At 50.9% G+C, this 27,965-nt stretch overlaps 1 protein-coding gene across 4 annotated transcripts; it reads right to left on the bottom strand.

Moving 5' to 3' along the window:
* Window positions 1–416: 416 nt before the first annotated feature.
* On the bottom strand, window positions 417–27,965 carry TICAM1 (TIR domain containing adaptor molecule 1). 4 transcript variants are annotated; one of them, XM_033854615.2, is made up of 3 exons: window positions 27,811–27,965; window positions 11,553–13,822; window positions 417–6,079 (listed from the first exon to the last, which is right to left on the bottom strand). In XM_033854615.2, the coding sequence occupies exon 2, from the start codon at window positions 13,678–13,680 to the stop codon at window positions 11,557–11,559; it is 2,124 nt and encodes a 707-aa protein (XP_033710506.1). In that variant the 5' UTR covers window positions 13,681–13,822; window positions 27,811–27,965; the 3' UTR covers window positions 417–6,079; window positions 11,553–11,556. The 4 variants fall into 4 exon arrangements, with proteins under 4 accessions (XP_033710506.1, XP_073659494.1, XP_033710504.1 ...); XM_073803393.1 differs by lacking the exon at window positions 417–6,079 and having other exon boundaries at window positions 11,075–13,822; XM_033854613.2 differs by lacking the exon at window positions 417–6,079 and having other exon boundaries at window positions 11,075–13,822; window positions 27,807–27,948.

The raw sequence follows: 27,965 nt of genomic DNA, 5'->3' as shown, positions 1-27,965 counted from the left end.
GCAGTGGTTGAGAGTCCGCCTGCCGATGCAGGGGACACGGATTCGTGTCCCAGTCTGGGAGGATCCCACATGCCGCGGAGCGGCTGGGCCCATGAGCCATGGCCGCTGAGCCTGCGCGTCTGGAGCCTGTGCTCCGCAACGGGAGAGGCCACAACAGTGAGAGGCCCGCGGACCGCAAAAAAAAAAAAAAAAAAGAAAAAACAAATTACGTTCTTGCTAAAAAATGCTAATCATTGCGCCTTCAGCAAGTCGTAATCTTTTTGCTGGTGGAGGGTCTGGCCTCTATGGCTGCTGACTGATCAGGGTGATGGTTGCTGACGGCTGGGGTGGCTGCCGCGATTTCTTAAAATAAGACAACAGTGAACTTTGCTGCATCAATTGACTCTTCCTTTTTTTTTTTGCGGTACGCGGGCCTCTCACTGCCGTGGCCTCTCCCGCTGCGGAGCACAGGCTCCGGACGCGCAGGCTCAGCAGCCATGGCTCACGGGCCCAGCCGCTCCGCGGCATGTGGGATCTTCCCGGACCGGGGCACGAACCCGCGTCCCCTGCGTCAGCAGGCGGACTCCCAACCACTGCGCCACCAGGGAAACCCCTGACCCTTCCTTTTATGAACCATTTCTCTGTAGCGTGCTGTGCTATTTGATAGCATTTTACCTGCAGCAGAACTTCTTTCAAAACTGAAGTCAATCCCCTCAAACCCTGCCGCTGCTTTATCAACTAAGTTTCTGTCATATCCTAAATCCTTTGTTGTCATTGCAACAATCGTCACAGCGCCTTCACCAGGGGTAGCTTCCATCTCCAGAAACCACTCTCTTTGCTCATCCATAAGAAGCAACTCCTCACCTGTGAAAGTTTTATCCTGAGATTTCAGCAGTTGTCCCATCTTCAGACTCCACTTCTAATTCTAGTTCTCTTGCTGTTTCCACAGCATCTGCAGTGACTTCCTCCACTGAAGTTTTGAACCCCTCAAAGTCATCCATGAGGGTTGGCACCAACTTCTCCCAAATTCTTGTTGATGTTGATACTCTAACCTCTTCCCATGAATCACGAATGGTCTTCATGGCATCTAGAATGGTCAGTCCTTTCCAGAAGGTTTTCAGTTGATTTTGCCCAGATCCATCAGAGGAATCACCGTCCATGGCAGCTGTAGCCTTTCAAAATGTACTTCTTCTTTTTATTTTTTCCTTTTGTTTTGTCTGCACCGCCCGTCTTGTGGGATCTTAGTTTCCTGACCAGGGATCAAACCCGCGGGCAATGAAAGTGCGGAGTCCTAACCACTGGACTTCAGGGAATTCCCAAAAATGAATTTCTTAAAGAATAAGACATGAAAGTGTTAATGACCCCTTGCTCCATGGGCTGCAGCATGGGTGTTGTTTTGTTACCGAATCCAAGCGTGTGCTGCGTGCTGTACGACAGGCGAATAAATCAAGAGATGAGGTGTTGGGGACGGGAATAGCGATCTTACTTGGAAAGCCAGCAGACAGAGAAGATGGTGGACTAGTGTCCCAAAGAACCACCTTCCCCGAGTTAGAATTCCGGGTTCTTTTATACTAGAAGGGGTGGGGGTAAAGTTCTGGTTCTGGGTTGTGTTAATTTCTTCCTGCCTGCAGCCGCTCACAGGTGGACCTGGTCAGGAGGTTTCCTGCGATCTGAACTAAGGTGTTTTAAATGAACGCTCCCGGGAGACCGGCTTCCCAGAGATGGGCCATTATGTATCATTTAAGCTTACAGGCAACATCCCTTTAGTGATTAACTTGTAATAGAGTACAAAGTTTCTTCGCTATATTGAGTTAGCAAGCATGAAAACAACAAGAATCTCATTGTCCGTCACCGTCAGAGCTCTTGGGTGACCAGGTGCATTGTTGATGAGCAGTTACATTTTGAAAGGAACCCTTTTCTCTGAGCTGTAGTGTAACCAAAAGTGGGGTCTGGCTGCTTGCAGCTCAAAAGCCAATAGAGAGGCACGTTTGGTGGAAAGGAAAGTTTGCTTTATTTCGGATACTGGCAACCACGGTGCGGGGGTGGGTGGGGGCAACTGTCCAAAGGCCAACTCGCCCCCCACCGACAATCAGTGGCAAGAGCTTTTATAGATGGAGGGAGGGGGCTAGATGCAGAAACAGCACAGGCACCTCTGACAGGCATCTTGAAACTGATCATGCAGTGGTCTGATCAGTATCATCTTGATTATTTTAAGTACAGTTAATCTTTAGTTCCAGGGTCGGTTTTTTCCCATTTCCTTGAGGCTAATTCTTGGAACTGTGGCAGCTTATGTCATGGCCACAGTCTGGTCATCATGTAGTTAACTTCTTCCACCTGGTGGGAGTTTCAGTCTCTACAAGACAGCTCACGGGATAGGGCTCAAAATATTATCTACAGCCCTTGAGAAGGAACTAAAAGTCCTTAACTATGCTTAATGACTATTATTAGTTAGTCTTGTTGGACTGTTTTCCTTTGTTTCTGCATCTTCTCACTTCTCTGAATAAGCTTATTCTTTGGCTAAAGTTTTTCCACAGACAAAGGCAGGCTGAGGACATGGCGGGGAGTGGGGGTGGGGGGAGGGACCACAGGGTCCTGCTGCATTTCATGGCTTTGTTGTTCTATTTACAGAGCACAGGTAGAGTAGATTGGGCATAATTCTAAAGGGCCCTAGGATTTGGGGAATGGTAAATGAGCATTGGCTTCCACTGAAAGTCACCAGCTGCATTAGCCCCTAACAAGAGAGCCAGCCTGACCTTTGAAGCTTGGAAGCCAGGCATTGACTTCTCCTGTCTAGCTATGGAAGTCCTAGATGACATCTTCTTCCAATAATAGAAGGCTGTTTTATCCACACTGAACATCTGCTTAGTGTAGCCACCTTCCTGAATGGTCTTAACTAGATCTCCTGGAGAACTTGCTGCAGCTTCTACACCAGCACTTGCTGCTTCCCCTTGCACTTTGATGTCATGGAAACGGCTTCTTTCCTTAAACCTCATGAACACAGCTCGGCTGGCCTCACACTTTTCTTCTGCAGCTTCCTCACCTCTCTCAGCCTTCAAAGGACTGAAGAGAGTTAGGGCCTTGCGCTGGATGAGGCTTTGACTTAACGGAATGTTCTGGCTGGTTTGATCTTCTATCCAGACCACGAAAACTTCTACCCTATCAGCAGGGAGGCTCTTTCACTCTGTTATCGTTCACGTGTTCACTTGGAGTAGCACTTTTAATTTCCTTCAGGAACGTTTCCTTTACATTCACGGCTTGGCTAATTATTTGTAGCAAGAGGCCCAGCTGTTGGCCTGTCTCAGCTTTCGACATGCCTTCCTCACTAAGATTAATCATTTCTAGCTCTTTTAAAAAATTTATTTATTTATTTTGGGTCTTCATTGCTGCCCACGGGCTTTCTCTAGCTGCGGCGAGCGGGGGCTACTCTTCACTGCGGTGCGCGGGCCCTAGGCACGCGGGCTTCAGTAGTTGTGGCTCGCGAGCTCAGCAGTTGTGGCGCATGGGCTTAGTTGCTCCGCGGCATGTGGGATCTTCCCGGACCAGGGATCGAATCCATATCCCCTGCATTGGCAGGCAAATTCTTAACCACTGCGCTACCAGGGAAGTCCCTCATTTCTAGCTTTTGATTTAAAGAAACGTGTGATTCCTCCTTTCACTGGAATACCTAGAGGCCATTGTAGGGTTACTAACGTATCTAATGTCAGTATGGTTGTGTCTCAGGGGATAAGGAGGCCCAAGGAGATGGGGAGAGATGGGGGAACACCCAGTGGGTGCGGCGGTCAGAACACACCACATTTATCAATTAAATTCACCATCTTACATGGTGCCCCAAAACAATTACAACAGTAATGTCAAAGAACACTGATCACAGATCATCGTAGCAAATATATTCACAATGACAACGTTTGAAATTTTGCAAGGATTACCAAAATGTGACACAGAGATATGAAGGCAGCAAATGCTGTTGGAAAAATGGCGCCGATAGACTTGCTTGACACAGAGTTGCCACAGACCTTCAATATGGAAAAAATGCAATATCTGCAGAGGGCAATAAAGTGACACACAATACAACAAGGTATGCCTGTTCATTTATTGAGCGCCTACTGTGTGCCAGTCCCAAGATCCAGCAGTGAAGTCAGACAAAGTTCGTGTCCTCGCGAAGAAGGCCAGTAACAAAGTGTGCAATGAATAAGTGACTTATATTTGTCCAAAAGTGCTAAGTGTTTTGAAACAATAGAGCAGGACTTCCCTGGTGGCGCAGTGGATAAGACTCCGCGGTCCCAATGCAGGGGGCCTGGGTTCGATCCCTGGTCAAGGAACTAGATCCTACATGCATGCCACAACTAAGAGTTTGCATGCTGCAACTAAGGAGCCCACCTGCCACAACAAAGGAACCCACGTGCCCCAATTAAGACCCAGAACAACCAACCAACGAAACAAATAAATAAATGAATCTTAAAAAAAATAAAAAAATAAAACAGAGTCAGGGGCATTGGTGGGTGCTACTGTAAATGAATTTTAAATGGGGGCTCAAAGAAGCCTCCCTTGAGAGAATGACATTTGAGCAAAGATCTGGAGGAAGTGAGAGAGGGAGCTATGGAGGAATCTGGAGGAAAGACACCATACAGCGGGCACAGCATGTGCAAAGGCCCTGAGGCAGAACCATGCCTGGAGTGTTGGAAGAACAGCGAGGAGGCCCATGTGTCTGGAGCAGAGTGAGCGAGGGGGAGAGAGGGAAGAGGTGAGGGCAGGGAGGGGACGGGGCAGGTCGTGCAGGGCCTTGTGGGCCACAGGGATGACTTGGGCTTTTACCGCAAAAGAGGTGGAAGCGGGCTTCCCTGGTGGCGCAGTGGTTGAGAGTCCGCCTGCCGATGCAGGGGACACGGGTTCGTGCCCCGGTCCGGGAGGATCCCACATGCCACGGAGCGGCTGGGCCCGTGAGCCATGGCCGCTGAGCCTGCGCGTCCGGAGCCTGTGCTCCGCAACGGGAGCGGCCACAACAGTGAGAGGCCTGCGTACCGCAAAAAAAAAAAAAAAAAAAAAAAAGAGGTGGGAGCCCTGGAGGGCCTTGGGCAGAGGAGGGGGCGGGGCCTGACTCAGATGCTCACGGTCTCCCTCTGGTGGCTGCTTCAGGGAGGACAGGCTGTAGGGACGAGGATGGGAGCCCAGGGACCAGGGTGCAGGTGACAGCGCTGGTCCAGGTGGGGGCAGAGGAGGGGAGAGAAGTGGGTGGGTTCTGCACAGTTTTTTGAACGCCGAAACAGGACTGGCTGACAGGTCAGTCTAGGGTGACTCCCAGGTTCTCGCCGAGCAACTGCCAGTACGGAGCTTCCGTCAGCAAAGATGAGACGTGGGAGGAGCAGGTTAGCGAGGATGGTCAGACACCGCGTGGCGGTGTTGAATGTGAGACCCCCGTGAACCCCCCAAGTGGAGACGTAGAGGGGCAGCTGCACCCTGAGTCTGGAGCTCAGAGGAGGTCCGAGCTGGAGACAGGGCTGAGGGCATAGACGAGGCCGCCAGGGAGGGGTGGGGTGGGGTGGGGTAGGGGAGAAGCCCGAGGGGGTCCGGGAGAGGTGGGTGGGTGGGTGGGTGGGTGGGTAAGTGGGTGGGAGGGAGAGCGAGGCGGGAGGGAGGAGGAGTATGGGGCCCGGGGACCATGTGACAATGCAGTTCTTAGAAGGAGGCCGACTGGCCCGGTCAGACGCCTCCGAGACGGGGAGGAGGACAGAGAAGTGACCTCTGGACTTAACAACTCAAAGGTACCCATGACTTTGACCAGGGCAGTTTCTGCAGCCTTGGGAGGAAAGAGGGCTGATACTGGAGCAAACGCTGCAGGAAAAATCCCACACTGGCCCTTCTCAGGGCTGACCCTACCTTTCAGAAGGCCCTTTATTAGCATGGGCAGAGGAGTAGGGGGTGGAGGTGGGTGTCGGCTGCAGAGCCTGCAGAAACTTCCTCCTTCTGGCTCCACTGGACTTTCAGTTTCCCGAGGCCCTGCCTGGCCGGGGTCTGGGTCAGGGTAACCTTGAGCTCCAGTGTCACAACGACCCCTGGCAAAGGCCCAGCACAAGCGCCAGGCTCTGGTAGGAAGCAGATGCTTCTAGAAGAAAGAGAATAAACAGACGCTCACTGCCTCATCGCGGGCCATCTGCAAACCTCCACACCAGCACCCTGGCAAACAACTCTGCCCAGATGTGTGTTTGTTGATTGATAATCTCACTGACCCGAGAGCCTGGGCACACCAGGTATATATGGTGCAACCAGAAAATAAAAATAAAAGTAGGATTTCTCATAGTTTTGTTCTGCTTTGCAGTGGATTGCCTAACTGACCCCTAGGCACCCCTCTGCTCTAGCAATGCAGGTTCCAAGGGTGTTTCTCATACTGGTTATGAAGGGGCTCTCTGGAGGTGGAATACTATGCAGCCATGAAAAAGAATGAGGGCACACAGAGTGGTGACCAGTGCTCCCGATAATGGGAGTGGCCTAGGAATGCAAGTTTATGTTCTGCTGAATAAAAGAAGCCAGACGCCAAAGGCCACATAGTGTGTGATCCCATTTATATGAAACGTCCAGAATGGGTAAATCCACAGAGATAGAAAGCAGATTTGTGATTGCCAGGGGCTGAGGAGGGGAATGCCCAGTGACTGCTAATGGGGACTTGGCTTCTTTTTGGAGTGATGATAATGTTCTGGAATTACACAGTGGTGATGATTGCACAATATAGTGAAATATACTAAAAACCACTGAAGTGTACACTTAAAAAATAACATAATTCTCATAACAAAAAAAATTCATGTTATATTTTTCATTAGAATCTCTGTTCCTTATAGGCTGTGTGACCTTGGCCAGATTACTTAACCTCTCTGAGCCTGTTTCCTCATATGTAAAATGGGAATAATGAAATCCACCTCTTAAGGGTATTGTAAGGATATGGTCTGGATTACACTAAAGCTCTTAGAGCAATCCTTGGCCCATAGTAAGTTTTATCGAAGTGTTTGTGCTTGTTATTATTATTATCTTATATAACGTAAGTCAGAGCAGAGGAGAAGACTGGAGAAGTGCAATTTAAAACGGATTTTAGGGCATTCCTTTGGTGGTCTAGTGGTAGGAACTCTGTGCTCCCATTGCCAAGGGCCCGGGTTCCATCCCTGGTCAGGGAATTAAGATCCCAGGTGCCATGCCTCGTGGCCAAGAAAAAAAAGGTCACAATCTAAAATATATAAAGAAAAAAGGGGAAACTTTTCAAAAAATTTCCCCCTATTTTTCTTTAAGGCTGTTTGGCCAAGAGGGGGCATGGGACTTCTCCAGGAAATACCCCAGGCCCAGGGGGCCATGTGGGATAGGCTGGCCTCCGAGGTGGTGGCTGCCACCAGGGGGCGCTGGGGCAGCAGGAATTGTGGCCGTGTGTGAAGTTGCCCTTCCCTACGTGGTCTCCCCTCCAGGCCTTTGCCCATGCTGTGCCCATCCCCAGGGACACTTTTCCCCACCAATGGCTCATTCCGGCTTAGGCCTCTGGTGTCAGCTTACTTCCTCCTTCCAGAAGATTCTCTTAATTCCCCCAAGGCTGGTCAAGGGTCCCCTTTGGGCCTCCACAGCCCCGTACACTTCATCACAGGCCTGATCTCCCCATAATTCTGTCTCTGGCACTAGACAGTGAGCCCTGAGAGGACAGAATGGGGGTGTCTCAGGTCACCTGAGAGGGTGACTACTCAGTCATCCCTGTGCCCAAGGGCCTGCACACAGTAGGAGCTCAATAAATGTTGGTTGGCTAAATGGATGGAGGAATCCATGTCCTCTCCACTCACTGCCCAGTGAGCTCCATGGGGGCAGGGACCAGCTCTGTGTCCAGGGCACCCAGCATGTTCTACACACAGTAGGTGCTCACTAATTGTTTGTCAGAAGGATTTACTTTACTGAACAGTTATTGTGTGCCACATCCTGTGCTGGGTTCTGAAAATACTGCAGTGACCAAGACACATGGGCCCCCAGCTCTCTCAGGGTGGGCAGGGTGTAGTGGAGAAGCCACAAATTAACAAGTAACAAAATGAACAGGAATATTTCAAAGAATTTTAAAAATCTAGGGACTTCCCTGGCAGTCCAGTGGTTAAGACTCTGCACTTCCAGTGCAGGGGGCACCGGTTCGATCCCTGGTTGGGGAACTAAGATCCCACATGCTGTGCAGCACAGCCAAAAAATAAAATAAAATAAAAATAAAAAACGGAGGTCATCAATTAACAGGCTGGAGAGTCTCCATATGGGCTAGAATCCAGTAGAGAGATGCCTGGCTCCTTCTCCTGCCCCAGAAGGCTACTTATAAGCTGTGTGACCTTGGATAAATGACATCACCCCTCCTGGCCTCAGTTTCCTCATCTGTAAATTGGGAGCATTGTTTCTAGCTCCTGGGGCTGTTGAGAGGATTAAGTGTGTTCATCCAGCACGTAAAGACCTTAGCCCAGGGATTTCAAAATGATCATCCTTTAAATATACGGGGTTGGGGACTTCTCTGGTGGTACAGTGGTTAAGAAAGAATATGCCTGCCAATGCAGGGGACACGGGTTTGAACCCTGGTCCAGGAAGATCCCACATGCCGCGGAGCAACTAAGCCCGTGCACCACAATTACTGAGCCTGTGCTCTAGAGCTCACGAGCCACAACTACTGAACGCCTAGAGCCTATGCTCTGCAACAAGAGAAGCCACCGCAATGAGAAGCCTGTGCACTGCAATGAAGAGTAGCCCCCGCTCGCCGCAACTAGAGAAAGCCCATGCGCGGCAACGAAGACCCAATGCAGCCAAAAATTTTAAATAAATAAATAAATAAATTTATAAAAATAGATAAATATACTGGGTTGACACAGGGACATGTAGGTACTGGAGTTCCAGACTGGAGGTCACTATGTCCATGGTACAGGTGAGAAAGATGAGGCCCAGAAAAGGGCTGTGACTTGCGACTCACAACATCTCAGGGATGAAATAGGGGCTCACATTCTGAATGGGCCCACTTCTCCCTCCTCTGCCTCCACCCGGTCCGGCCCCCATCCTCACTGGCCTGGACCAGTCCCCTCTGGGCTCCCAGCTTCCACCCTTGCTCCCCAGTCTGCCCTCCCCGCCCCGGCCAGAGGTTGCCCATGAACACCTGAGTCAGGCCCCGCCCCTCCTCTGCCCACAGCCCTCCATGGTCCCACCTCCCTGGGGGTAAAAGCCCAAGTCCTCCCTGAAACCCACAAGGCCCTGCACGACCTGCCTCGTCCCCTCCCCCTCCCGGTCCTCACCACCCTCTCTCCTCCTCACTCATTCTGCCCATCTTTGCTGTTCATGCAACAACGCAGGCACGGTCCTGCCCCAGGGCCTTTGCACTGCCTGTTTCCTCTGCCCAGAAGATCTAACCCTTCCTTCCCAAGCTTTTCCTCCAGGTCTCGGCTGTAATGCCACCTCAGAGAGGCCTTCCTGGCCACCTAGGCCAAAGTTCTTCCTCCTGAGGCACCCCATCACCGTGCATGCCCAGTTTATTTCTTCTGAAGTCTCCTCAGTTTCTGAAATTATCTTGCTTCCTCATTTGATGATTCATTCACCACTCCCTTCCCTCCACCTCTACCTGCGATTGAAAAGAGAGCAGGGGATGGTTCACATCTGTCTTCGCGCCCACTGCACCCCAGTGTCTGGGACAATCCTGGCACACAGTAGGAGCTCAATAAATATTGGTCAACTGCAAAAATGCCCTGTTAACTGCAGCTGACTCTAGCCTTAGTGATCCGAAGCCGTCTGTTTGGGAATTCCCTGGTGGTCGAATGGTTGAGACTTGGCGTTTTCACTGCTGTGGCCCAGGTTCGTTCCCTGGTCGGGGAAATAAGATCCGCAAGCCACACCAGAGCGGCCAAAAAGAAAAGAAAAGAAACTGTTTCCACAACCCCACCCGGAGAATCCAATCTCCCCAAGTTTCATGTCATGGCAGGGAAGCCGGAAGCAGACCTTCGACAAAATCTGAGTCAGCGACTAAAATAGTAAGTGCTGCGTGACAGTCTGGGTGACTCACACCAGGCCCGCCCTTTGGGGTGGCTGGTGGAGGAGGAAAGGGCATGCTAAGTCAGTGTTCAAATCACGCTGTTGGGCGAGAGGAGGCCTGCAGCTTCCCGGATCACCTGGCCCACATAGCCCTTCCTGGGCTGGCTTTCATTCCCTCCCTTGGAAATCCGACTACTTCATTGCAATCTCCCCACTTCCCATCTGTGTGACTTTGGGGACCAGAATTCACCTCTCTTTGCCTCAGTTTTCCCCATCTGTAAAATGGGGACCAGCAACAGACGCTTCTACCGTTGGGGGGGGTCATTTTTGAGGATTAAAATACGTTTAGATGGTCCAGTGGTTAAGACTGCACTTCCACTGCAGGAGGCGCGGGTTCGATTCCCTGGTCGGGGAGATCCCTGGTCAGGGAGATTCCGCATACCGTGCAGTGAGTCCAAAAATTAAAAAAAAAAAAAAAAAAAAGGTTTAGATTTAAAGCCTCCAAGACGGATAAACGGTGAGTGCTCAACAAATATTAATTCTATTCTCATTCTCAAAAGGTCTGAGACCCTGAAAAAGATTAATCCCCTTCATACCGGGCACAAAGTTAATGAGCACTTACACTGTCCCTGGTATTTCACTGTTATCGCACACGATCTGATGATGACCTTGGAACAATGGCCTCATAAACCCATTTCTCAGATAAGAAAGCAGAGGCTCGGAGAGGTGAAGGCACTTGCTGAAGATTACACAGTGTGATCAGAGCCCAGCCTTGGTGGGAGCATCAAAGCAGACCCCCGCTTCCCCCAAAAAGGGCTGCAACAGAAACAGCTAAATGTACTCACAATGTCTTTTCTCTCCACCTTCTCTGGCATTAGAACCAACACTTCTGGCAAAGCACGTGACCCATCAGAGGACTACATTTCCCAGCTTCCTTTGCAGCCGGAGATGGGCCATGTGACTACATCCTGACCAATGAAATGAAAGCAAACGTGCGCAACTGTTTGGCTCCTGTCCCTTTTATGGCAATAGCAGCTACGTTTTTATCCTGACAGATGGCCAGGCAGAGGTCTCCCAGAGGACAATGGCGCTGTCAAAGCATTCAATAAATATTTATTACAATTAAAACACCATACCCATGGGGCTTCCCTGGTGGTGCAGTGTTGAGAGTCCGCCTGCCGATGCAGAGAACACGGGTTCGTGCCCCGGTCCGGGAAGATCCCACATGCCTTGGAGCGGTTAGGCCCGTGAGTCATGGCTGCTGAGCCTGCGCGTCACGAGCCTGCGCTCCGCAACGGGAGAGGCCACAACAGTGAGAGGCCCGCGTACAGCAAAAAAAAAAAACAAAAAAACACCACCATACCCATACCCCCAACCCATTCCCCACCACCACGGTCCAGAGAGAGGGAGGGATTGACTGAGAATTTGTAAACAAATCCAATTCTGGCTACCTGGAGGGCCAGAAAGTCATGGGGTCAATTTTCTCGGCAGTGTCCTGAAAGTAGCAAATGACCCCATGTTCCACTGACCCCTGGAGATGGGGAATCAAGGCCGAGGTTATCAGGTCCACTCACTTGGTCATTCCGTTTCTGGCGTCTTGTCCTCGGGCGCCTGCGTCCCTCTCTGGTTCCACATATGGTTGTTGAGTCCCAGCTGTACCATGTGTGCATGATGTATGATGAGGGGCTGCAGCCCAGAGCTCTGAGGGTGCACAGGTGAAGTCTGTGGGAAGTCCGCAGGCTGCGGGAAGGCCTGGGGCTGCGGGAAAGCCATGGGGGGCTGCGGGAAAGCCGGTGGGGGCATGCCCGCCAGCCAAGGAGGCAGGGATGGCGGCTGATGGCCCGGCCGGGTGGGAAAGGCTGGTGGTGGGCCTCCGAGGGGCCCCGGTCTCCCAAAGGGCGCCTGAAGCACAGGAGGCTGCAGAGTCTCAAATGGCATGTAGCTCCTGAAAGCTACCTGGAGCTTCTCCATCTGCCTCTGGTAGGACAGGTAGTTATGGAAGTAAGCTGACTGTGCGGCACTCCACGCCGCTGCCTGCTGCCGCTCACCCTCCAGGTGTTGGCTGTGCTCCTGCAGGGCCCGGACATCCTGTTCCTTCCTCCACTTGGCCTTGCGGGCCCGCAGCTTCTGGGACTTGAAGGTGTTGGCCACCTTCTTGGCGAAGATCGGGGAGTGCTCGTCCAGCCACACCAGGGCGGTGAGCAGGCTGGACGTGCTGGGGCTGAGCTGGGTCAGGGAACTCTCCAAGGGCAGGAAGGGGATCACGCAATCCTGCCACCCGTGCCGCGTGAGGCTGCTCATCAGCGACTGGTTCGCCTGGTGCTGGCTCAGCCGGCAGTCGAAGTTGGAGGTGAGCAACAGGATGGTGAAGGCCGAGTGGTCTAAGGCGTCCTGCAGGCAGTGCAGCTCGCCGCGCCCTGGCACCTGGAAATCTTCGCAGAAGGTGGCGCCGTCGCTCACGCCCAGGGCTTCCAGCCTCTCGCGCACGCGCAGCGCGATGTGCTCGTCAGCGCCAGCGTGCAGCACCACGAAGTTATAGAACTTCTGCTCCGGCGACTCCAGCTCAGGAGGAGGGGGCCCCGGCTTCGAGACGGTAGGGTGAGCCTTAGGAGGGGTCGATGGAGACGAAAAGGGAGGGGACGTTTTGGGGGCCGATGGAGTCGGTGGGCGTGGCTGAGCCGCCGGGTAAGTGGTGTCTTCCTCTGAAAGTTGGATTGGCGTCTGATCCGCGACAGGGCAGGCGTTTCTGGAAGGCGAGGGGAGAGATTTGGGAGCTGCTGGCACATCCGTGCACTCCACCGAGTAGTGACTGCTGGTTTTTGGAGCTTCCGGGGGGTCGTGCAGGCTGGCGGGGCATGCATCTGCGGCCACCTCGGGAAGCCTGGGGGCTGGGCTGTTTGGCCGCACCGGGGGCCCGGCAGCCTCCACTGATGGGGGCCAGCTCATCTCCTCGGGCTCCTGGCAGCCCATAGGGGCAGGCTCGGGCACCGGGCTGGCCCGGGGCTTGTCACACAGCTTGCTGGGCCCGTGGGGGCTGTGGTGAGTGCTGAGGAGGGCCATAGTGGGCGACTGGCTAATTTCCAAGTTGCTGGCCAGGGAGGCCGGGCTGCCGGTGGATCTCAGGGAATGCCCTCTGCTCCAGTCCGAAAGGTCCTCGATGGGCCGCGGATCGCTGCGGGTCCTGGAGGGTGATGCCGAGGACGGCAGGAGGCACCCCAGATCGGAGTGGAGAGTTTGGATGGCCTCCAGGTCCCTAAGGACGTCCCATCCGCACCGGTCTCGTGCCTCTTCCTGGAGCTCCCCCAGCTGTGGGTCGTCCCTGGACCTGAAAGCACGGACGGCTGCGCGGTAGGCCTCCTCCCGCATTGGCGCTGGACACAGCCTCTCCTCGGCAAGAAGGTGGTACATCCTGGCAACGGCCCGGGACATGTCTGGGGGCTCCTCTGGGGCCTCAGTGCTGTCCACACCAGCCCACTGGTGGGCCACCAGCTTCGCCACGGCGTCCTCCTTCAGCGCCTCCAGGGAGATCCTGGCCTCGGTCTCCTGGCCCAGCTTTAGGAGCACCAGGGCATGCAGGAGGTCCGCCCCCCGGCAGCCTGGCCGCAGGGTCTTCAGCTTGTGCTTAAGATACAAGAGCTTATCCTGGCCCACCGCGCCTAGAATGTCAAAGGCGCCAGAAAGCGACGGCCCTGTGCTGGCCATGGGCACAGGTTGGTGTGGCCTCCGGTGGCGGGAGAAGCACTGGGTGATGGAGTCATGTTCCACACGCCGCCCCCCTGCGCTGCAGGCCCGGTGTCCCTACCTGCTCACGGGTACTAGGTCCCCTGGGGGCTGCAGAGCAGACCTGTGAAGCAGAAAGACATGGTTATCACCAGAAAGGGGGCTCTGGGAGGCGGCCCAGACAACGCCCCCCCCATGCCTTCAAAACTCACCAGACCTATCACCAGACCTTGACCTTGGGCAAGACTTCTCACCTCCCCCACCTTCCCTCTCCTCCTCTGCAAGAGGACAGCAGAGGTACCTGCCTGGTGTCACCCAGCGGGTAGCTGCTACTATTTTCCCCATTCACAGAGGAAGAAGGTGAGCCAGAGAAGTGAAGTCATTTGCCCCAAGTCACACAGCCGGTGACAGATCTGGGATTTGTTTGTTTTGTCCAAAAGGCATGCGGGATCTTAGTTCCCCAACCAGGGATCAAACTTGCACCCCCTGCAGTGGAAGCATGGAGTCCTAACCACTGGACCACCAGGGAATTCCCAGAGCTGGGATTTGAGCCCAAGCTGTCTGGCTCTAGAGGCTGAGGCTATGTGCGTAACTACAAGACTATACTGCCTATTAGGATGATAATAAGCCCACTTATGGGATTGTTTCAGGGAGCTGAGTTGCGTTAACGTATGGAAAGCTCTGAGCCCAATGACTGGAAGTCACTCAGGAAGGGTCAGCCTCCTAGATGGCCCCCAGTGACCCCACATCCTGGTATTCAAGCCTTGGGTGGTCCTTCCAATGTTGTCCCAGAGTTCTGTGAGATTGATAGAATATGGCAGAAGTGATAGGCTGTCACCTGTGACATTAGGTTATAAAAGACACTGGCTTCCTTCTTAGTCACTCTCTCTGTCACTCTGTCGGGGGTAAACCATGATGTGAGTGGTCCTCTAGAAAGGCCCACCAGGGGAGAAACTGAGGCTCCCCACCTCCAGCCACATGGGGGCGCCAATCTCAGGCTCCAGCCCCAGTTAAACCTTCAGATGAGGCAGCCCCGGCAGACAGCCTAACTGCAGCCTCATCAGAGACCTAGAGCCAGAGCCATCCAGCTCATCTGCCCCCAGATTCCTGATGTTCAGAAACTATATGAGATAATAAATGTTTGTTGTTTCGAAGCCACGAAGTTCTGGGGTAATTTGTTCCACAGCAATAGCTAACTGATACAGGTTGCATTATTACTATAATGAGTTAACCATGACCAAGGGCCAGATCTATGCCTAACACTGCTGCTAAGCCTTTTGGAGGCTCTTTCCTCTTCTCTCCATTTCTTGAAAAATGCCAAGCTGGTTCCCACTTCAGGATCTTTGCATGCACTGTTCCCTCTGCTTGGAGCACCTGACCCCAGATCTTTGCTTGGGTGACCTGAAGCTCATCCTTAGCCCCCAGGTACAATGGTGCAACCTCAGGGAGCCCTCCATGACCACCCCGGTTCTCTATCCCAGTCTGTCTCTCCATGTCCCCCCACAACAGAATTGGCCACTGGGTGACCTTTTCCTGTGTGTTAAACCTTCCACATCTGTCTGCCTCCCAGTCACCTTGGGCATTATAGGGTTTGTGGAACCACACAGCAGGTACCTAACAAATACTTGTTGAATGAATGAATCAATGTATGAATGGGGCCAGCAATATTTCCTTCCAATACTGTCGATAAGAACACAGGCACAGGGCTTCTCTGGTAGCACAGTGTTAAGAATCCACCTGCCAATACAGGGGACACGGGTTTGAGCCCTGGTCTGAGAAGATCCCACATGCCGCGGAGCAACTAAGCCCGTGCACCACAGCTACTGAGCCTGACCTCTAGAGCCCACGAGCCACAACTACTGAGCCATGTGCCACAACTACTGAAGCCCGCGTGCCTAGAGCCCATGCTCCGCAACAAGAGAAACCACCACAATGAGGAGCCTGTGCACCACAATGAAGAGTAGCCCCCGCTCGCCACAACTAGAGAAAGCCCGTGTGCAGGAACAAAGACCCAACACAGCCAAAAATAAATAAAATAAATAAATATATATATTTTAAAACGCTTAAAAAAAAAATCAGGAACAAGGATGTCCACTCTCACCACTTTTATTCAACATAGTTTTGGAAGTCCTAGCCACAGCAATCAGAGAAGAAAAAGAAATAAAAGGAATCCAAATTGGAAAAGAAGAAGTAAAACTGTCACTGTTTGCAGCTGACATGATACTATACATAGAAAATCCTAAAGATGCTACCAGAAAACTACTAGAGCTCATCAATGAATTCAGTAAAGTTGCAGGATATGAAATTAATACACAGAAATGTTTCATTCCTATACACTAACAATGAAGTATCAGAAAGAGAAATTAAGGAAACAATCCCTTTTAAAATCGCATCAAAAAAATAAAATACCTAGGAATAAATCTACCTAATGAGACAAAAGACCTGTACTCAGAAAACTATAAAATACTCATGAAAGAAATCAAGGATGACACAAACAGATGGACAGATATACACCATGTTCTTGGACTGGAAGAATCAATATTATCAAAATGACTATACTACTCAAAGCAATCTACAGATTCAGTGCAATCTCTGTCAAATTACCAATGGCATTTTTCACAGAATTAGAACAAAAAATTTTACAGTTTGTATAGAAACACAAGAGACCCCAAATAACCAAAGCAATCTTGAGAAAGAAAAATGGAGCTGGAGGAATCAGGCTCCCTGACTTCAGACTATACTACAAAGCTACAATCATCAAAACAGTATGGTACTAGCACAAAAACTGAAATAGATATCAGTGGAACAGGATAGAAAGCCTAGAGATAAACCCACACACCTATGGTCAACTAATCTATGACAAAGGAGGTAAGACTATACAATGGAGAAAAGACAAGTCTCTTCAATAAGTGGTGCTGGGAAAACTGGACAGCTACATGTAAAAGAATGAAATTAGGGACTTCCCTGGTGGCACAGTGGTTAAGGATCTGCCTGCCAATGCAGGGGACATGGGTTCGAGCCCTGGTCCGGGAAGATCCCACATGCCGCGGAGCAGCTAAGCCTGTGTGCCAAAACTACGGAGCCTGAGCTCTAGAGAGCCCATGAGCCACAACTGCTGAGCCCGCGTGCCACACTACTGAAGCCCACACGCCTGGAGCCCATGCTCCACAACAAGAGAAGCCACTGCAATGAGAAACCCGCCCACTGCAATGAAGAGTAGCCCCCACTCGCCACAACTAGAGAAAGCCCGCGCACAGCAACGAAGATTCAACCCAGCCAAAAATAACTAACTAAATTAAAACAAACAAACAAAAAAACCCAATCCCTTAAAAAAATAAAATAATATAAACTCAAAATGGATTAAAAACCTAAATGTAAGGCCGCACACTATAAAACTCTTAGAGGAAACCACAGGCAGAACACTCTTTGACATAATCGCAGCAAGATATTTTTTGACCCACTTCTTAAAGAAAATAAAAACAAAAATAAACAAATGGGACCTAATGAAACTCAAAAGCTTTTGCACAGCAAAGGAAACCATAAACAAAACGAAAAGACAACCCACAGAATGGGAGAAAATATTTGCCAACGAAGCAACCCACAAGGGATTAATCTCCAAAATATACAAACAGCTCATGCAGCTCAATAACAAAAAAAACCCAACAATCCAATCAAAAAAATGGGTGGAAGATCTAAATAGACATTTCTCCAAAGAAAACATACAGATGGCCAAAAAGCACATGAAAAGATGCTCAACATCACTAATTACTAGAGAAATGCAAATCAAAACTACAATGAAGTATCACCTCACACCAGTCAGAATGGCCATCATCAAAAAATCTACAAACAATTAATGCTGGAGAAGGTGTGGAGAAGAAGGGAACCCTCCCACACTGTTGGTGGGAATGTAAATTGGTACAGCCACTATGGAGAACAGTATGGACGTTCCTTAAAAACTAAAAAGAGAGCTACCATATGATCCAGCAATTCCACTCCTGAGCATAACCTGGAGAAAACCATAATTTGAAAAGACACATGCACCCCAATATTCATTGCAGCACTGCTTACAATAGCCAGGACATGGAAGCAACCTAAATGTCCATCAACAGAGGAATGGATAAAGATGTGGTACATATATATATAATGGACTATTACTCAGCCATAAAAAAGAATGAAATAATGCCATCTGCAGCAACATGGATGGACCCAGAGATTGTCATACTGAGTGAAGTAAGTCAAACAGAGAAGGACAAATACCATATCATATCACTTATACATGGAATCTAAAAAAATGGTACAAATGAACTTATTTACAAAACAGAAATAGAGTCACAGATGTAGAAAACAATCTTATGGTTATCAGGGGGGAAAGGTGGGGAGGGATAAATTGGGATACTGGGATTGACATAGACACACTACTATATATAAAATAGGTAACTAATCAGGACCTACTGTATAGCACAGGGAACTCTACTCAATACTTTGTAATGACCTATATGGGGAAAGAATCTTAAAAAGAGTGGATATATGTATGTGTATAACTGATTCACTTTGCTGTACAGCAGAAAGTAACACAATATTGTAAATCAACTCCACTCCAATAAAAATTTAAAAGAAAGAAAGAAAACACACACAGAGAAAAGGTCTTTCCCAAGGACACAGAACAAAGACACCATGGAGAGTGTCCCAAACCCCCAAATTTAAATCCCCAGGCGCTCAATTTACATCACATTCAGACTTGGAAAAAGCATAGCCTCACGTCCAGTCCAAGGGGCCGAGAACACTTTCTCTGCCCCTCAGCTAGGCCTACTGCCTGTTCCCCACTGGTGTCCACGTTGGGACCCGCCCCACCCCCAAGCCAAGAACAGTGCATCTGCACCAGGGACAACTCTATCCCCCCAGAGGACACATGGCGACATCTGGGGACATTTCTGTTGTCACGACTGCGGGGAAAAGTGCTCCTGGCATTGAGTGGGTGGGGGCCAGGATGCAGCTCAACGTCCCACAGTGCCCAGGACAGCCCTTCAAGAGAATGACCGAGCCGCAGACGTTGCTAAGCGCTGACGTTGAGGATGCCTGGTCTAGATGAAGAGCTGATTCATCCGTCAACCCCCTTTGCTGATAAATCACAGACGGCACTGTATACATGACTCAACTTTTTTTTTTTTTTTTAATTCATTCTGAGCGGATGTCAAATGGCCCAGGACCAAGGTCGATGGTTCCAGAGGTGTGACGGGGATGTGACCGAGCAGAGTGGGCAGAAGAGAAGTGGCCGAGAAGCATCAGAGAGAGAGGCGGTGCTGGGGAGGGGGGGGAGGGGGAGGGGGGAGGGGGGAGGGGGAGGGGGAGGGGGGGCGGGGGGGAAGAAGGACGCAAGGAGATGAGCGGCTGTCTGGCTGTTTCGAAATTGAAAGCGGCCTGACATATTGAAATGCTGATAGGCACCAGGAAATAGCAGAGACCCTAAAATGGAGCTGACTTCCTAGTATGCGGGGACAAATGATCGGCGGATACAGGAGTGAAATTCATGATATATCACAGTATGAGTGCCGCGGAGAAACAAGGAGGGAAGGAGAGTCATGAACTCCAAGAATGGGGGCGGAGGGGTGCAGTTTTGGGGTTTTTTGTTTTGTTTATTTGGTTTTGCCGGGTCTTAGTTACGGCACGTGGGCTCCTCAGTTGTGGCACACAAAGTTCCAGTTGTGGCATGCCTGTGGGATCTAGTTCCCTGACCAGGGACGGAACCCTGGGCCCCCTGCACTGGGAGCGTGTAGTCCCAGCCACTGTGCCACCAGGGAAGTCCCTGTGTGCAGTTTTAAACAACGTAGTTTAGGAATGTCTTGATGAGAAGAGAGATTTCGACAGGACATAAACATGGGGAGAGAGTGGGGACATCTGAAGGAAGAGAGATCCAGGCAGAGGAAACAGCCCGTGCAAAGGCCCTGGGGCAGGACCATGCCTGGTGTGTTGGAGGAACAGCGAGAAGGCCTGTATGTCTGGAGCAGAGTGAGCGAGGGGGAGAGAGGGAGGAGGGGAGGGCAGGGAGGGGACGGGGCAGGTCGTGCAGGAACTTGTGGGCCTGAGTAGGGGGAAAGGGGGGCACTTGGGCTTTTACCTGAAAACCTAGAACCACCTCGACCTGTCTAAATGCCGTGGTCTTGCCTCATGTGTGTTGCCGAGAAGGAAAATGGGCTCAGTGGGACCACATCTGCTAACTTTTCAAGAGAAGCCAGAAACGCAGATTTTCAGGAATCTGCTCAGTTGTGTCGAGTTAGCAATCGATTCAAATATTTTAAAGAGACCTTATAAGCTTAAAAGAAAAAAAAAAAAAAGCAAGCCAATGTGCCATCCGCAGAGTAAAAACTCTGAACATATTTGTTGCAAATAATAAATAAAGGAAGTGTGTGAAGAGGCGAAAGTTATACATACACAGCATTCATTCATTCATTCAAGCAGTAATTTTCCAGCATCTGCCATGTATTGGACACTGAATGTATCAGGACAGAGAGAAGAATAAAACAGGAATACTCTTCCTTCTTGGAGCTGACAGTCCCCCCGCAAAAAAGAAGGAAGATCATTATTGCTTAAGTGCCTTCTTAGCTCCTGAATTATTTTTCCATAAAGAAAGACTAAATGCGAGCCATATATTACTGCAGAGAAGAGTTCCTTTTTTCTTTTCGTAAACTTTTTTGCTTCTTTCAAAAACAAATATCAATATACGGCAACTTACGGCAACAAAGTGGGTATATGTATATATAATATACAAACCTAGTATATCATATCTCTTAATTGCCCCACTGGCCTTCCCGCTATCCTTCAAACTTGCCAGGCACAGTCCTGCCTCAGGGCATTTGCACTGGCTGCTCCTTCTGCCTGGAACACTGTTTCCCCCATGTATCCCCACAGCTCACTCCCTACCTTCCTTCAAATTTTTGGTCAAGCCTGCCCTTGATGACACTGCGCACAGCTCCCTAGGAAGGGGTCACAAAGTATGGCCCATGGGCTGTTTTAGTAAATAAAGTTTTCTTGGAACACAGACACGCTCACTCATTTACACAGGGTCCATGGCTGCTTTGAGGCTACAGTGGCAGAGCTGAGTAGCTGCAACAGACACCATGTAGCCCGTAAAGATGAAAATATTCACTCTCTGGTCCTTTCCAGAGAAAAGTTTGCCAACACCTGGCCTACGAAACAGGCATATGATTTTTTTTTTTTTTCCCATTCCATAGAGGGGCAAACTTAGATTGCACAGCTAACGACGGGCAGAACAGCCCTATGGCACCCATGTTTGTAACCCTAAGACCAGATGCCTGTCTCTCCAGCCCATGTAATTATTACGGGGGATAACTGGCTGTTATTGGTTGAACTGGGTTCCCCCCTCACCAAGTTCAGATGTTAAAACCCTAACCCCCAGGACCTCAGGATGTGACTACATTTGGAGATGTGGTCTTTACAGAGGTAATCAAGTTAAAATGAGGTCATAAGGATGGGGTCCTAATCCAATAAGACTGGTGTCCATTTTTTTTTTTTTTTTTTTGCAGTACACAAGCATGTGGGATCTTCCTGGACCGGGGCACGAACCCGTGTCCCTGCATCGGCAGGCGGACTCTCAATCACTGCGCCACCAGGGAAGCCCAGACTGGTGTCCTTATAAGAAGGGGAGACTAGGACACAGACACCCACAGAGGGAGGATCACGTGAGGACACAGGGAGAAGACAGCCTTCTGCAAGCCAAGGAGAGAGGCCTCAGAAGGAGCCAACCCCGCCGACACTTTGATCTTGGACTTCCAGCCTCCAGACTGTCAGGCAATACATTTCTGGTTTTTAAGGCCCCCAGCCTGTGGGACTTTGTTATGGCAGCCCCAGCTCCATGTGGCTACTGAGTACTGGAAATGTGGCTACAGCTACCGGGGAGAACGTAAATATTAAATTTTATTCATATTTAATTCATTAAAATGGAAAAACTGGGTCAGTGTAAAAAAAAAAATGTTTCCCCATTAAACCCAACTTTGGGGACTTCCCTGGTGGCACAGTGGATAAGTCTCCACGCTCCCAATGCAGGAGGCCCGGGTTCGATCCCTGGTCAGGGAACTAGATCCCACATGCATGCCGCAACTAAGAGTTCACATGCCGCAACTAAGGAGCCCGCCTTCCACAACTAAGACCCGGTGCAACCAAATAAATAAATAGATATTAAAAAAAATAATTATCAAGGTAAAATACAATGCATTTAAATAATTGTATGTATTAAAAAATAAATTCTGTAAGTACTGTTATCTCCTCTTTAAAAAAAAAGACCCAACTTTGTTTTGGTAGGATCAGATTTCACTTAAACTGTTAAAAATGTAGCATCTGAATTGAGATCTGAAAAAATACACACCAGATCTTGAAGAATTAGTCGAGAAAAGGTATGTAAAGGCCGCAGCTGGATTGGAAGCCAGGCTGCCTGGCCCTAGAACCCACTGAGCCTGTGGTCTCCAAAGTGTACCGCCAGAGATTCCAGCTTACATGGGCCTGGTTATATGGCCTGAGAAACAGACTTATCTAGTTTTAATTGAAACAGCCCCTGAAATGAGCTCATGGCCAGACTACTGGAAGAAAGTGGAGGACAGATGTTGTTGCCATAATGCAGGCACAAGTAACAGAAAGGCAAAGTGGGGCTTCCCTGGAGGCGCAGCTGTTCAGAATCCGCCTGCCAATGCAGGGGACACAGGTTCGAGCCCTGGTCCGGGAAGATCCCACATGCCGTGGAGCAACTAAGTCCATGCACCACAACTACTGAGCCTGCGCTCTAGAGCCCATGAGCCTAGAGCCCGTGCTCCACAACAAGAGAAGCCACCGCAGTGAGAAGCCCGTGCACTGCAACAAAGAGTAGCCCCCGCTCGCCGCAACTAGAGAAAGCCCGCGCAGCAACGAAGACCCAACGCAGCCAAACAATAAATAATAAAAATTAAATAAATTAATTAAAAAAAGAGAGAGAAAGGCAAAGTGTATAGTTTCTCCCATCTCTGATGTGAGCTTGCTGTCGGCAACAAAATGGCATAAAAACGATGACGATCAGGTGGGACCACAAGTCAGCCAAAACTTACCGAACTATCAAAACTCCTTGAAGTATCAGATATCTCCCTCTACAGCAATCACCCTCAGATCAACTGTTCTTTCCACCTCTCAGTGGCTCCTGGGAACAGCTGCGTGTATAGTAACTTAAAAAGAAAAAATCGCTGGGAACTCTACTCAGTACTCTGTAATGACCTATATGGGAACAGAATCTGAAAAAAGAGGGGATATATGTATATGTATCACTGAGTCACTCTGCTGTACAGCAGAAACTAACACAACATTGTAAATCAACTAGACTCCAATAAAAATTAATTTAAAAAAAAAGATGGATGGACCTAGAGACTGTCATACAGAGTGAGGTAAGTCAGAGAGACAAAGACACATGTATATTAACACATATATGTGGAATCTAGAAAAATAGTACAGATGAACCTATTTGCAAAGGAGAAATAGAGACACAGATGTAGAGAATAAATGTATGGACACCAAGGGGGCAGGGCAGGTGGGATAAATTGGGAGATTGGGACTGACATATAGACACTACTATGTATAAAATAGATAACTAAGACTTCCCTGGTGGTCCAGTGGTTAAGACTCCATGCTCCTACTGCAGGGGGCCCGGGTTTGATCCCTGGTCGGGGAACTAAGATCCCGCATGCCACGTGTTGCAGCCAAAAAAAAAAAAAAGTTAAAAAAAATACATAACTAATGAGAACCTACTGTATAGCACAGGGAACTCAATGCTCTGTGGTGACCTAAATGGGAAGGAAATCCAAAAAGGAGGGGATATATGTATACGTAGAGCTGATTCACTTTGCTGCACCGCAGAAACTAACACAACATTGTAAAGCAACTATACTCCAATTAAAAAAAGAGAGAAAAATCAATCACCTGGTGACATGCACCCTCCAATTTTTAACGAATAAAGGGCACAGCTGATAAAGCGTGAAGGACGGGGCATGAACGGGGCCAGACATTAAGTTCATCACGCACTGTTCACTCTGAAAATTCAAGTTCAGTACTTAGGATCTGTGTCCTATTCTGAATTCAGGTTCTAGGTCAATAAAATGTTAAAAGGAAGAAAAGTTCACCAACTCCCGCAACTACACCACGGGCAGCAGTGTGAGAAGAAAATTTGAGTTAGCTGCCAACGCTGAACAGAGGAGGTGCTGTGTGAAACTCTGGTGTTCTGGGTTCTCTTGGAATCCAGACGGTCAACAAGAACAGAGTGGCAGCTGCCCTTGTCCTGCCCTTGGCCACAGCCTCCCCCCTTTATGGGACACCCACCCGAAATGAGTCAGCTCCAGGGTAAGAGAGAGCAGTGGGTGGGAGCATGCGCTTGGGGTTCAAATCTCAGCCGTATGGCTTCCAGGCTGTGACCTTGGACAGGCCACAAGCACATTGGTGCCTCAGTCTCCTCCTTTGTGGACTGGGTACAAGGATGACCTCTTCCTGCGAGGACTGCCATAGGTCGAATGAGTTAATCCGTGTAGAAATGGTACAGAGCCGTGGCTACCACACCCTCGGTGCTCCGTGAGCCTCAGGGTACCTGACAGCTGTCTGCCCCCAGCAGTACCCGAGCTGGAGGCCCCCGCAGCAGAGGCTCAGGGCTGGGCTTGTGGAAAAGCTCACAGCCAGACTCAGAATTAGCCAAGCAGGGGCTTCCCTGGTGGTCCAGTGGATAAGACGCTATGCTCCCGGGGACTTCCCGGGTGGGGCAGTGGTTAAGAATCCGCCTGCCGATGCAGGGGACACGGGTTTGAGCCCTGGTCTGGGAAGAACCCACATACCGCAGAGCAACTAAGCCTGTGTACCTAGAACCCGTGCTCCGCAACAAGAGAAGCCACCGCAATAAGAAGCCTGTGCACAGCCACAAAGAGTAGCCCCTGCTCACCGCAACTAGAGAGCCCACGCGCAGCAACAAAGACCCAACGCAGCCATAAATAAATAAATAAATAAATAAATAAATAAATAAATAAATAAATAAAAATACGCTCCCAATGCAGGGGGCCCAGGTTCGATCCCTGGTCAGGGAACTAGATCCGCGTGCCGCAACTAAAGATCCTACGTGCCGCCACTGAGACCCAGTGCAGCCACGTAAATAAATATTAAAAGAAAAAAAGAATCATGCAGGCAGGCCCTCCCACGCCTGCACTCCTGGCAAACTGCCTAAAGTCACACCGTGTTTCTCCTCCATCTCCCCGCCGGCCAGCCTGAGCCCCGATGCAGCGCCCCCTCCCCAGACACTGTGCCCTGGCATGTCCCCCGTCCACTCCATCTGCCCTGCCCAGCGACCACCCCAACCTTCTGGAAACCTGGCTTTCATTCTGCCCACCTTCCACAGCCTCCAGGGCAAAGTCCACTCTGCACCTGACAGTGGGTGCCGGGGACAGCGGGGTGGGGGTGGGGAAGCAGCCACTGGGGTGAGGGACCCGGCTCTGCCACCTGCCAGCTGGCGGAGCCTGTTTTCTCAGCCTCAGTTTCCTCGTGTGTAAAACCAGCAGGAGAGTGGACCTCGTCCTGAGCGAGAGTTCAGAATAACAATATAAGAAACCGTACAAATCAGAAATAAATACTGGCAGAATTTCTTTTTTCTCTTCTTTTATATTTGTTCACCAAATCTGGAATCTGCCTACCCCCTCCTCTCCTGTCTACACTCTTGGGCAATCTCTTCACACACAGAGGGAATATTAATTGAGCACCTACTGTGTGCCAAGAGCTATTGTAGGTGCTGTTGCAGACCCCCGGCCCTCTTGGAGCTCACAGTCTAGTTGGGGGAGACCCGGGATGAATGAGAAAGTAGTTCATTGCAGAGAACGGATAGAGCCATCAAGAAAATGAGCCAGGGTGGGGGAGAAAGGCAAGGACTGGGGGAAACGCTGCCGAGAACTGGAGATCAAGGGAGACCTCTGGGAGGAAGTGACATACGGGAGTTGAGACCTGAAGGAGGTGGGGGAGCAACTCAGGTGCATATCTGGGGAAAGAGAGTTTCAGGAAGTGAGGACAGCATGTGCAAAGGTCCTGGGGTGGGACTGGACCTGATGTGTTGGAGGAACAACGAGGAGGCCCACGTGTCTGGAGCAGAGTGAGCGACAGGAGAGAGGGAGGAGGGGAGGGCGGGGCAGGGGGGATGGGGCAGGTCAGGCAGGGCCTTGTGAGACGGAGGAGGGAGCCCTGGGGAGCTGCATGCAGAGCTGGGAGGGGACCTAATTCAGGTGCTCACAGGTGCCCTCTGGCTACTTCAGCGAGGACAGATTCGGGGGTGGGGTGGTGAGGGCAGGAGAGAGGGTGGGGAGGGGACATGGGTGGAGGTGACCACTGGCTCAAGCAAGCAATGATGGGATCCAGACCAGGTGGTGATCTCCAGGAAGGATCTCTGGAGACCAGCACACAGTATACTTACATAAATAAATAAGTATACCTTATAAATAAATACTTATTGGCTGAATAAATCAGTGAGTGGACAGAGCAGTGCCTGGCACACAGTAGGCACCCAATAAATGTTTTCCGCTTGAATCCTTCCTCCCCAAGAAGACAGCCTAATCGGCTCCTACCAGGACTGGCACATAGTAGGGGCACTTCACTCCTTTTGGCTAATTAAGAAATGTTCCAGGGGACTTCCCTGGTGGTCCAGTGGCTAAGACTCCATGTTCCCAACGCAGGGGGCCCAGGTTCTATCCCTGGTCAGGGAACTAGATCCCACATGCATGCCACAACTAACAGTTCTCATGCCACAACTAAAGATCCCGCACGCCGCAATGAAGATTCCATGTGCTGCAGCTAAGACTCGGGGCACCCAAATAAATATTTTTTTAAAAAATAAGTGTTTACTGAGCACCTACTATGTGCCGGGCACTGTGCAAAGCAAAGGACAACGCTGCGAGTTAAGACTATTTTGACTGCCTGTTTACCAGTAGAAAAGGGAGGCACAGAAAGGTAGAGTGACTTGCCCGGGATCACACAGGTAGAAAGTAAAGGGGCAGTAATTTAAACAGGGCAGCGTGGCTGCAGGGCCCCTGCCTTTATTCACTGAGCACCTACTATGTGCAGTACCCCTCCCATGCCTGGATCTGAGGAATCCTCAAGCCTGGCCAAGGTACCGGATAGCTGCCCTCTGCATTTGGCACACATTACTGTGACAGGTCGCACTTTTGCTCCCTGTGGCTCCATGAGGACACTATTTGGCCCCTACTGTGTGCCCAGTGTACTGAACAGTGTCTCCTGGCACGCAGCAGGTGCTCCATAAATGTTTGCTGAGGAATGAATGAATGGCCCTTATTCGGAGGAGGACACAGAGGCCCAGGCAGGTTCTGCAGCCTGGGGCAACCCTCCCCCAAACTCTGGAACCCAGACCTCAGCCTGCCCGGGTCACACTGTGGTGTCCCCTCCCCCAAACCCCTGCCTCAGCCGCAAGGAGCGGAAAGGAACACAGGTACCCTGAAGAAGTCCTGGGCCCAGCCGAGTGGTACCAGCGGCCTGGGCAGACTTGGATCGACTCCTGGGCAGGTACCAACCAACCCCGTTCCCCACGGGAAGGGGTGGGGAACAGGGGGTTGAAGATTCCCCGAGACCCATCTCAGCTGATGGATGGGACCCGCTGAGGGAAGTGCACTCCCCCAGTGGGAGGGGGGTCACGGAAGCCCCTGGATAAAGTGGGGATTCGGGGCCCTGGAGGAGCTGGGGGAGCGGCAGTGGGGGGTGGCGATCACCGGGCGGGAAGAACCGGGGCTGGGGCAGAGAGAGTGCCCAGTTTGGGGAAGAAATCAGAAACGCGGAGGAGGAAAGCAGTATTGGAAAGTAGTACGTCATGTTGGGGAGGATTCGGGGTGTTGGGGAAGAGTTGGGGGGGGTGGGGAGGACTTGGGCCAGGAAGGGGTGTTGGAGCATTGGGGGGCGAGGAGCACTGAACACGCGGCGCAAGGACGTCCAAAGCTCCCAGTGCGGGGCAGCTGGCTTCGAACCCTGGCGAGGGGCGTGGGCAGCCGGGCCCCCTGCAGGCCTGCGGGGGTCCCCTGCCCCTCCCCAGCCGGCCCTCGCCCCTTCCTCACCTACCAGGGATCGCGGGGGCGGCTGGCTGCGCCGCTCGTGTCCTCGGGGCTGGGGCTGGCGGCCGGACGGCCTGGCGGCGGTGCCAGCGGATGGCAGAGCGCGGAAGGCACGCTGGTGCCTCCAGGCGCACGGCCTCCGACCGCCCCTTCCGCGTCCGG

This window comes from Tursiops truncatus, chromosome 3 (genome assembly GCF_011762595.2).
Source record: "Tursiops truncatus isolate mTurTru1 chromosome 3, mTurTru1.mat.Y, whole genome shotgun sequence".
NCBI lineage: Eukaryota > Metazoa > Chordata > Mammalia > Artiodactyla > Delphinidae > Tursiops > Tursiops truncatus.
The sequence above is the reverse complement of the archived record's forward strand: the minus strand, read 5'-3'. Positions and strand labels throughout refer to the sequence as shown.